At 51.2% G+C, this 11,152-nt stretch overlaps 1 protein-coding gene across 1 annotated transcript in view; it reads left to right on the top strand.

Moving 5' to 3' along the window:
- Positions 1-6,188, top strand: part of SLC2A7 (solute carrier family 2 member 7) — a 17,328-nt gene extending 11,140 nt beyond the window's left edge. Inside the window, exons 9-12 of the mRNA XM_003793249.1 lie at positions 1,578-1,679; positions 3,169-3,244; positions 4,424-4,551; positions 5,964-6,188. Coding sequence (XP_003793297.1) covers positions 1,578-1,679; positions 3,169-3,244; positions 4,424-4,551; positions 5,964-6,188 — 531 coding nt within the window. The remainder of the gene's footprint in view (positions 1-1,577; positions 1,680-3,168; positions 3,245-4,423; positions 4,552-5,963) is intronic.
- The last annotated feature ends 4,964 nt before the right edge of the window (positions 6,189-11,152 follow it).

Below are 11,152 nucleotides of genomic sequence, written 5' to 3'. Positions count from 1 at the left end.
GGGAAGGACAACAGCAAGGGAGGATGACAGGAGGATTAAAGAAGAGCTGAGAGGCCCCAGCCCAACTCTTAGCCCCTTCTTCCTCCTGCGAGATCCCCGGACTCCTCCCTTTGCTCCTCTGGGGCAGGATCCAGCCTGTATCCTCCTCCTCTAGGAAGAATGGTCACAATAGGACCTCCTTTCCCATCAGCCTACCTGGAGAAGCCCAAGCCAGAAAGATAGACTCTCTCTCTCCCAGGAGGAGCAGTATCTGGGCACCAGGCAGCCATGGACCTCATCACTCTGACATATTTGTTACAATACTGGGATTCCTATCTTGCTGCTGCCTGGCCCTCCTGAATGGCAGTGATAACCCCTGTCTGAGGGTTTCTGGGAGGATTGGCAGGACCCACGAGTCAAGAGACTGTGCAGGGCCCTGAGTGGGACAGCAGGGATCGGGTAGAAGCAGAAGTAAGAACAGAAGGAAGGAAGGAACGTGGCCTGAGTGGGGACTGCTGGAGAAGGAGCTGGCTGAGTGGAGGTGCCCGTCCATAAAGTGGAAAAAGGGGCAGGGAGCAAATAGGACCCTTCTGATGTGAGGCCAGGTTTCAGATGGTCTCAGTGTCCGCTGGAGTCCTAGAAAATGGGAGAGGTCCATTTTTTTTCTTTGTTTTTGAGACAGAGTCTCTGTCCACCCAGGCTAGAGTGCCGTACATCAGCGAGGCAACCTCAAATTCCTGGACTCAAGCCATCCTCCTGCCTTGGCCTCCCAGAGCTCTGGGATTACAGACATGAGCCCAGCTAGAGAGGTCTATTTTTAAATGTAGGTTTCATTATTATGCAGGTGTGGTAAGACCAACAGGTCAGGAGACAGTTGCTGCTGAAAAGACATGAATAGTTTGTTACTCACAGTGCTCACGAGGAGGGGGCCTACCGTGCCAAACAGGACCACACAGGGCCACACAGGGCCACACAAGAAGTTCTGGGCCAGTCAGGAGTGGAAGAACCGAGGGGGAAATATGAGCAAGAGCCTTCATTGTGGTTTCTGTGGAAAGGAAGGGGCGAGGCAGGGTAGCCAGGTTTAGAATTAACTGGCGTAAATAGCAGATAATTTCAGCAGGCTCTGAAGCACCTGGCCCTAGGTGATTGCAGGGCAGGTACGTGGAGTGTGCGAGCCCTCTCCAGGTGTTGGGAGGTGCGGCCCACACTGGTCCGCTCCCGAAGGAAGAGGTGCTGTCGGGGGAGCCCCTGTTTGGTCTCTAGGAGTTGGCCAGCCGTGGGAGGGGCAGTCCCCCCAGGGCCAGCAAGGTCCCAAGATGTCAAAGCATCTCAGAAACTAGAGAATGTGGTTATTCCAGTTGGGAGGAAGAGGGTGTAGGAAGCCTAGATCTCTGAGGTCTGCAAATGACTGGAACAAGGAAGGTCCCCGTGTAGGGCGAGAGCCCCAAACACAGGTCAAAGTAAGCAGCCTACATCCCATGCACAGGCCCAGGGGAAAGAAGGGAATACCTAAGGGGGCCCATGGGAGGGAGTGGAGGCTTAGCCCAAGCACTCCAGGTGCTCTCCAGACTCTTCACAGCCCGCACTCTGTCCCCCAGGCTTTCCTGGTAGAGCGACTGGGGCGGCGGCTCCTCCTGCTGGTCGGCTACGGCATCTGCGGCTCCGCCTGCCTGGTGCTCACCCTGGCGCTCCTCTTCCAGGTCTGAACTCACATCCTATCCCTGGGGTGGGCGACCCTGGCAGTGGGTGGGAGGGGACAAATGTGGACAAGTATTCTGCAGTGCTGCCATTCTGAAGCTTCTGAAGGCCAAGGAGGGTTTGGCTCACCTACACCTCCAAACAGAGAAATACGCTGGCCCAGCTGCCATGTGGAAGAAAGGAGAAACAGAACAGTTTGCACTAAAATATATATTTCAGGCTTGGCGCCCATAGCACAGCGGTTATGGCGCCAGCCACATACACCAAGGCTGGAGGGTTCGAACGCGGCCGGGCCAGCTAAACAACAATGACAACTGCAACAAAAAATAGCCAGGTGTTATTGTGGGTGCCTGTAGTCCCAGCTACTCAGGAGGCTGAGGCGAGAGGATCGCTTGAGCCCAAGAGTTTGAGGTTGGTGTGAGCTGTGACACCACAGGACTCTACAGAGGGTGACATAGTGATATTCTGTCTCAAAAAAATAATAAAATAAATTGTATGTTTCAGCATGTAAATATGAGGGCACAACTGTGCTAGAAAACACCCTCTGGTAATGAGCAGGTGTTGATTTAAGGGTGGCAAGGGCACCCCGTTCAAGAAGGAGAAGGATCCAAGCACAGGGTTCGGTGTGGACTGAAGAAGAAACTAGCCAGGGGAAAAGGAGACTGTGGACCAGCGGCTTTGAGTGTGATAGAAAGGAAAACAGCCTCCACTGAACAAGCGCAGCACACCAGGCAAATGAGAGGGTCAGGCTGGAGGGAGGACGGCGGAGTGTGATGTTCTAGCAAATGAGCTTGTCCTTGAAACAATCCCCCAGGTAATAAAGTGGGGCAGAGCTCTCCTCTTGAACTGCTCCCCTGCGTCAAGGTGTATGTCAGTCTGTACTATTAAAAATATTCTAGAGACCAGATTAGGACAAACTGGGAAAAGAAATAGTAAAGGGAGAGGCTAAAAAGAAATTGAGAGGAGTATTACAGTGAGATTAAAACATGTCAGGCCAGGCCAGGTGCAGTGGCTCATGGCTGTAATCCTAGAACTCTGGGAGGCCAAGGCAGGTGGATTGCCTGAGCTCACAGGTTCAAGACCAGCCTGAGCAAGAGTGAGACCCTGCCTCTAAAAATAGCCAGGTGTTGTGCTGTCGGGGGAGGTCCTGTTTGCTGTTCTAGGAGTTGACCAGCTGTGGAGTCCCGGCTACTTTGGAGGCTGAGGCAAGAGGTTTGCTTGAGGCCAAGAGTTTGAGGTTGCTGTGAGCTATGACACCACAGGACTCTACTGAGGGTGACAAAGTGAGACTCTGTCTCAAAAAAAAAAAAAGGCAATTTTTGTTCTCATCTTCTTCTCCTGCCTACAGAGCCCTTGAGGCCCATGTAGGTGTCAGAAATCCAGATGTTGCTCCTTCCTGGGGCAGAAAGGTGGGCCTGCAGGTGGACCCCTCTGCACATGGGGCACCAGGCCAGGCCTTCTCACCCCAGACAGTCCTACCTCTCCCCACAGAACACAGTCCCTGAGCTGTCTTACCTTGGTGTCATCTGTGTCTTTGCCTACATCTCAGGACATTCCATTGGGCCCAGTGAGTACCACACAGCTCTCCCACTGCCACCCCCATCCTGGACCTGATATGTCCCTCCGTGCTCATGCTGGATGAGCACCTGTGGAATGAATGGAGGGCCTCAATCCTCCACTTCTGCACAGATCCTGCCCATTCTGAAAGGTGCAGTTCACTTTGCCTTTCCTGACCACATTCCAGTTAATGTTCATTCACTCAAGGGACATTTACTAGGTACCAACCAGCGTCACAGCCAGGTGGTGCCCCACTAATCTTTGGTGGCTCTCAGAGGTACCCAGACTTTGGTCTGACCCCCAACAAGGAGATGAGCCTTTGCAGAGAAACAGCTCACACTAGCCAGACTCCCTGGGGAACCTCTTTGTCCCCCATCTTTGGTCCCCCCCAACTGCTACAATCCTTTTGTATCGTCCCAATGTCCATGTGCCAGTGGCTTCGTACCTTCACCTGGGCCTACCCCTCGGGCTGCCCCTGAGACTCCAGACCCCCCCCACCCAAAGCAGGAAACTGGTCAGGGGCAGGAGCTGAATCTTACTCTTTCTCGTGCATAAAACCACAGATATATATACCGGACATAAACAGATATACAGTATATCCGTGGCAGTAAATTTTCACAGGATGCCGATTGGTGGGGCCGGGGTGGGGGGGAGAGAATGACTTTGGACGTTTTAGAGAATGTGCCCTAAGGGGGCTATAATGAAAACCGGCTGAGAAGGAGACTTACCCGCCAAGACAGGTGTGGCCGGCAGGCGCTGCGGTTCCCAGACCCGCCACCGGAGGGCAGCACCCCAAGCGCAGCCGAGCCCGCTGCCCGTCGACTGCCTGGAACTTGACAGTGACCGGCCACAGAGGAAGGGCTTTCAGAAACCCCCGCGCCTGTGGCGCAAAGGCACATTCGTTCCTCGCGCTCGCTGCTCCCAAGAAGTTTTCCATTCACCGCCATTTCTATAATACAAACCTTCCTGGGCCTTGAAGAAACTTAGCAATGGAAATTAAATTCCAGGCTCACATTCCACTGGGCCTTTTCAGCTTCTGCCCTAAGTGTGCGCTGGTGTCGTGGATGGGCGTGGGCTTCCTTTCCGGTCGGCAGCCGCCGCAGGGGCAGCAGGTTCAGGCCAGTACAGGTGCTCTGGGGGTCTAGGTCTGAAGCCAAGACAGACTTCTTGGCCACTTCTCTGTCTCCAGGTCCCGTCCCCTCCGTGGTGAGGACCGAGATCTTCCTGCAGTCCTCCCGGCCCGCCGCATTCGTGGTGGACGGGGCAGTGCACTGGTTCACCAACTTCATCGTGGGCTTCGTGTTCCCATCGATCCAGGTGGGCCGGGACCCCTCTCCCCACCTCTGCCCCAGCCGTGGGGTAGGAGGGATCGGGGGTCAGCAGTAGCCCCCCTTCTGCCAAGAACCTCTGAGAAGTCAACGGGGGCGGGAGGCAGTTCTCAGACGCTGAAGGTCATTGGGCGTGTGAGGCCGCTGCCACCAAACCTTTTACACGCTATTTCCCACTTGCTGAAGGGAGCGCCTGGGGAACCGGGTGGCTCCTTGGGGGTTCTGACTGCCAAGGTCAAAGGCAACAGGCCACAAGCTACAGCAGGGATTTTCTTTCTTCCCTTCTTTTTTTTTGAGACAGAGAATCACTTTGTCACCCTTGGAAGGGTGCCATGTTGTCACAGCCCACAGCAACCTCAAATTCTTGAGCTCAAGTGATCCTCTTGCCTCAGCCTCCCAAGTAGCTGGGATTACAGGTGCCCACCACAACCCCTAAGGTCTCACTCTTGCTCAGGCTAGTCTCAAACCTGTAAGCTCAGACAATCCACCCTCCTCAGCCTCCCACATACTGAGATTACAGCCATGAGCCACTGCACTTGTTCTTTATTTTTTGAGACAGAGCCTCAAGCTGTCACCCTAGGTAGAGTGCCATAGCATCACAGCTCACAGCAACCTCGAACTGTTGGGCTCAAGCAATTCTCCTGCCTCCGCCTCCCAAGTAGCTGGGATTACAGGCACCCGGCATAACGCCCCACTATTTTTTGGTTACAGCCATCATTGTTGTTTGGCGACCCCAGGCTGGATTCAAACCCGCCAGCTCGGGTCTATGTGGCTGGCACCTTAGCAGCTTGAGCCACAGGCGCTGAGCTGGCACCTGGCCTTTAAAGCAGGAATTTTCAACCCATGAGCCATGGCTGGAGGATCTTAGGTGTGCTGCAAAAACTTTTAAAGATCATTAATTAAATTATTTTCAAATGAAGTTCAAAGAATATAGTAAGTATATTCTTTTTTTTTAACTTTTTTTTTTTTTTTGATCAACATAAGTTAAGCATGTGACGGAATTTTAACTATAGGTTCAGGTGTGCCATGAGATTAAAAAAAAAAAAAAGGTTTAAAACACTGACCTCGAACCAGAGAGGGAGCAAATCTCTCCACCTGCTTCCTGTGTCTAAGCTGTGATACGACCTTGAGCTCTGTGGACTCAGCACCGTCAGGGCCTAGAGGCCTTCAACCCCTGTGGTCACAGGGCTAAGGATTCCTCTTTGATATTGGGGATATTGGGGCTACTTTTCTAAAACTGAGGAAGTTTTAGATTTTAAACTTGGGGGGATTAATTTTTTTCTAGTATTTTACTCCTCCAGGCTGCCCAGAAACTCCTTTATGACTCACAAAGGCCTCAGCCAGAGCTGCCCTGTGTGTCTTTCTCTCCCCACCTCCTGCTGCCTTTGTCCCTCGGTCTAGGTGGCCATCGGGGCCTACAGCTTCATCATCTTTGCCGGAATCTGCCTTCTCACTGCTTTGTACATCTACCTGGTTATTCCCGAGACCAAGGGCCGAACGTTTGTGGAGATAAACCGCATTTTTGCCAAGAGAAACGGGGTGGAGATTCCAGAGGAGAGGAAAGAAGAAACCAGCGACACTGGACCTCACACGCCCTCCACGGCTACCAAGAACACTTCCTTCTAGTGGCTCTGCATGGCGTCCACGTGCCCATATTCAGGGCTTCCCACCATGACAAAGGGGATTCCCTGCCCCAGTCCCCAGGGGAGGGGAACAGCTCTGAGACTTCTGTGTCCCCAGTGGCTACGGGGAGACAAGTTTTGTCCCTGATTTAGTTGAGAAGCAGTTGGGTTCACTTTCAAGCTGGTCACTGGGAAGATGACAGGCCAGGCAGGTACATGAGTATTGATTGATCAGTGAGACCCAATTCTCTGATTCTACATTGGCACCCAAACTTGAATAATTTATGGAGTGTCTTTTTAAAAGGAAAACTTTCCAAGTTCAGTGATTGCTATGGAGACCAGAGTGTTGGTTAGAGAACCAAAGGCTCAGAAGCCCATTGGCTTCCTCTCTCCACGCTGTGACTGTGGATTGCGGAGCTGATCCTGGTTGGTGCTCACCTCTCTGTGCTGCGGGGCCCGGGGCAACTGGGCAAGAGGGTTAGAGCTGCTCTCAGTTTTAGAAAAGCAGCCCCAAGTCAGTACCCTCCCTAGGCCGGGGCAGTTGACGGTCATCCTCCCACACAAGGCCCTGCGTTCATTCCCTGCTGCAGGCCACCCTTGGCTCTCTGTCCCCTGAAGAGTGAGCCGAGCCCTTGGCATAGCTTGGTTTCCTGCCACCACCTCAAGCACTTTCAAACATTTGTGCCTTCCTTCCTGGGTGCTTTCATGTGCCGCTCCTCCGAATGATCAAAACCCCACCAAGCCCTCAAAACTCAGCTTGAATGTGCCTTTAGCACCTCTCCTGTCCTACCAACCGGGGATCCCCTCCTGTCTGGAATCGCTGTGTATCTTTTTCTATCAGAGGACCTGTCACTTTATATATTATTAGTCTGTCTATTGCACTGTAACAAATTACCCCCAATATAGTGGCTAAAACAGTAACAGTCGTGTGTCCTGGGTGTCTCCCGGTTCCTGTGGGTCAGAGTTTAGACAGGACTCGCCCTCAGGGGGAATGGCACGTCTCCGCTCCTGGACATCTGGGGCTTCAGCTGGGAGGCTCCAAGGCCAGGACCAGAATCACCCAAAGGCTCATTCAGTTTCTGATGGTTGTTGCTAGAGCTCAGCGGAAACTAACACAGACTCAGGCCTCCCCACACCGTGGGAGGTGGAAATCTTGGGGGTGAGGACAGAGAGAGACAGGGAGACAGACAGAATCTCTCTCTCTCTCTCACACACACACACATAGCCCGAGCTTTGAAAGCCACATTCTGTTCACTAGAAGCTAGTCACTGACTCCAGCCCACGTGGGAGGAGGGCCAGGGGATGGGAATTACATTCCCTCCCATCACCCACCACAGAAGCCAGGTGGCCTTGATCTCAAAGGTCCTACTTAGCCCAGCGCCTGCAAGTGCCTCCTGCAGGTGTCTGATAAATGCTTGTTGACCGGCTTCCATTGGGGTCAGGTGACCGTGGCTCCCAGGTCCAGCACCTGCAGCCCCTCCCTGCACCAACCCATCAGGCTTTTTGCCACTGGGGTTTGGGGTCTGCCTGAGTCACTCTACTGGCCACCACCTCGTATCTACTTTGGAGACGGAGACTAGGTAGGTCTCTGTACTTTGCCTGCCTTCCACAGATGCATTAATCTCTCCGCCTAAGCCCAGGTGCTGCCAAGACGTGACTCCCCAGATAAGGAAAGATGAACAGGTCAAGGTCCCCAGGAAGGAAGAGTGTGAGCCAAGGCCTCGGGGGGAGGTGGGGTGGCCTGGCATAGGTCAGCCTCACATGCTTGCAATTCAGGGTGACTCTGGACCTGTGCCAAGTTAGGCGGTTTGCAGGAGTGAGCGGAAAGGCCTCTGAGGAAAACTAACTCAAGAAACCTCAGCGACTCAGTCTTCAGGCAAAACAGAAGTTTGAGGCCCTCAACTCCTCAAACTCGTACACACATTCCTTTAACAGAAACCTCTCAGCAATGACTCCTTAAAAAACAAAAGCAAACCTTATGAATATCCTGCCCTATCTCCTTTGCTGAAATATTTTCAGTATTCTACACCATGACGCTTCACCTCTTAATACTGCATTACAGATCTTGAAAAAAAAAAGTTATGTTTTTTCTGTCATACCTTTATTTCACATACCAAATTTTTAAATAATTCTTTATCAGCCATAGGTCTGATTGAAAATAAAATATTCCCTTCATCGTATCTAATATTCCAGCCATTTTTAAACATCTACGATTGCTCCCGAGGTGCGTTTGTGATTACTCCTGTCAGGCACCAGGAGTTGAGGTTTTCGTGTGTGGGGTTTTTTTTCTGTAGCTTTTGTTTTTGTGTCAAGTTCAAGTGAATGTGAACCTTAAAGCAGGGGTGGAGGTGGGGGGTAGCAGGTGTTTTGAATGCCCAAGGCCTCCTTTCCCTCCCCACACACCCAGATCTGTGGCCCAGACTGCGACCTTTCCTTGCCGTCCCCCTCTTTGGGCCACCGTCTTCCCTGTTCTCTCTCTTGCTCAAGGTTTTCTCTTCAGGGTCCCACTTTAGACTGGGGTCTCTGTGCCAATTCTCCTCCTCAGCTGCTGAGCTGAGAGGTCAGGATCCTGCACATGCTGAGAGCCACATGGGGCAATGGTGGCCTGAGGACAGGGCCAGCCCAGAGTGAGCTGAGGGAGGTGGCTTCACTTCTGTCAACGTGGTCTGAGCCCTGGGACCCAGCTGCGCTTGAAGCCAGTGTCAGGTGGAGTTTTCTGCCAAATGAACCAGTGGGTTCGCAGAATTGCTAAAACCTGTTTGATCTGGGCCTTCTGCCTCTGAAAACAGAGAACTATGTCATTCAAGAACAAAGTGAGAACAACATGTTGTTGCCTGCTGGGAATTTAGACCAGACCCCAGTGCAGACCTCCAGTAAACTAAAATAAGCCCACCAGTGGTTCTCAAGCACCGCAGCATGGCGGGAAGGTATTAGCAACACAATCCCCCACCTGCCCCCACACCTGCTGAATCACAAGCTCTGCGATGAAGGCAGAGAATCAGTCTTTTAACAAGCCGGCCTGGTGGGCTGTCTAGTTTCAGGACCCCTCCTCTACCTTAACATTTTGGAACCAGAGGCAGACCTGACCCAAAGACCACACTCGAACCTCATGCTCAGAATTCCACTTCAGAAAGATCGCTTCCGCTCCAGCCTGGGGGATGGGCTGGAATAGAACAAGTGTGGAGAGAAGCTCGTGCAAACCTAAGGAGACACATTAGAAGGCTGTTTCAACAGTCCACACAAGAGACGCTGGAAGCTTGGACTAGACCAGGGATTTTCAACCCGTGTGTTGTGGCACACTGGAGTGCCGTGAGAGGCTCTTAGGTGTGCTGCAAACATTTTTAAAACCTTTGATTAAATTTTTAATTATTTTCAAAAGAAATTCAAAGCACAGTAAGTATATATATATATACATTTTTTTTTACTTTTTTTTTTGATCAACAAAATTTAAGCATGCCACGGAAGTTTAACTATAGGTTCAAGTGTGCCATGAGATAAAAACAATTGAAAAACACTGCACGAGAGAGAGGTCAGTGAAAGTTAGAGGTGGCTCCAGGGAGCTGAGTGGGGTTTAGGTAAGATTCAAGGGGACTGGATGGTGAGGAGGGAGGGAGGTGTTGAAAGATTGGCTGTGTTTTACATCCTTCATTGGTACCATTTACTGAATGGGGGTCCCAGGAAAAGTACTTCTAGAAAAAGCATGAGTTTGGTTTTGCACATGTTATGATTAAGTCCCCCCAAATCTGGGGGTTCAATCTGATTGGGCTACTTGAATCACATCTATCCCTGAAAATAATCCTTGTGGCCAACAGGATGACGCATGCTGACCCGTCTCCACCTGAGACACGTGAGTTGGGAGGACAAAGAGCAATAGCCGCCCCACCCAGAGATCCCTAAGGAAGTCATGTGCTAGGTAAGGACCTGCACCCTCCCCCAGTGCTACTGAAATGCTCACCTGATCTCACCTCAGCATCCCAGATATATGCTCCACCTGCTCTTTCAACTTTGATACCTTTAGCCTTGGATTCTGTATTAATATTCACATTGCCACCGAGTCTCCTTTTTTGCTTGCATTTGCCTGGGATGTATTTATCTGTTCATTGCTGTACTTTTAATCTTTCCGTGTCCTATTTGAGAGAGGCACAATCTGAGAGTCTTTGCCCTTGAATAGCAGAGTTTAATCCATTCATATTTGTTATAATTGATGTTTGTTTACCTCCCTCTTATTTTAATCTTTGTTTCCTATATGTTCTTGCCATTATTTTTTATTTTCTAGTCTTCTGCTCTGTTGATTAACTTTGCTTAGTTTTTATTTTCACAGTTTGGGCATTTTATATTCTATTTTTATTTTACAAATAGTGTCCACAGAGCTCTTGCCAAAGTTCCACATGTGGCTTCTTCCTGTTGTAGTAGAAAGGTGGAGTACACAGGTTGATTCATTGCACTCAGGCTCTCAGAGGTTCCAGGCCAGGCCCTCTCAGACACAGCTCTACTGTCCCCAGAGAACACAGTCCTGAACTATTTCACCTTGCCTACATCACAGGATGGTCTACTGCCTACCTTCCCTTCCCTCATAAGCCTTCCAGGGACAGCTGAACTGATGTCTTTACAAATCCCCTTTGGTGGCTCCCAGAGGTCCCCAGATTTGGTGCCAGAGCCCAATAAGGAGATTAAGCTCAGTAGCAGGGCCACATGGCCTCCCAGGCTCAGTCTGGAAACACCATACACAATTGGTTTGGCACAGAGGTGACACCCTGCCTAGGATAAAACAGTGGCTGAGCCAGCCACCTCAGGCCCTCACCCGGACAGCCTCCTCTGATATTCCCATTCCTCCTCATCACATCCATCATTTTAAACCCCAGAGAAAGGCACTGCAGTTAAACTACTTGCTGTGTGCTATTTGAGTCACACTAAGACTTACGTTCCCTATTGATATTGCCGTGTTTCCTCCCTTCCCTAATGTGGTGG

The sequence above is a fragment of the Otolemur garnettii genome, unplaced genomic scaffold (genome assembly GCF_000181295.1).
Source record: "Otolemur garnettii isolate 467f Iridium unplaced genomic scaffold, OtoGar3 scaffold00067, whole genome shotgun sequence".
Lineage (NCBI taxonomy): Eukaryota > Metazoa > Chordata > Mammalia > Primates > Galagidae > Otolemur > Otolemur garnettii.
This window is presented reverse-complemented; position numbering and strand designations above follow the sequence as displayed.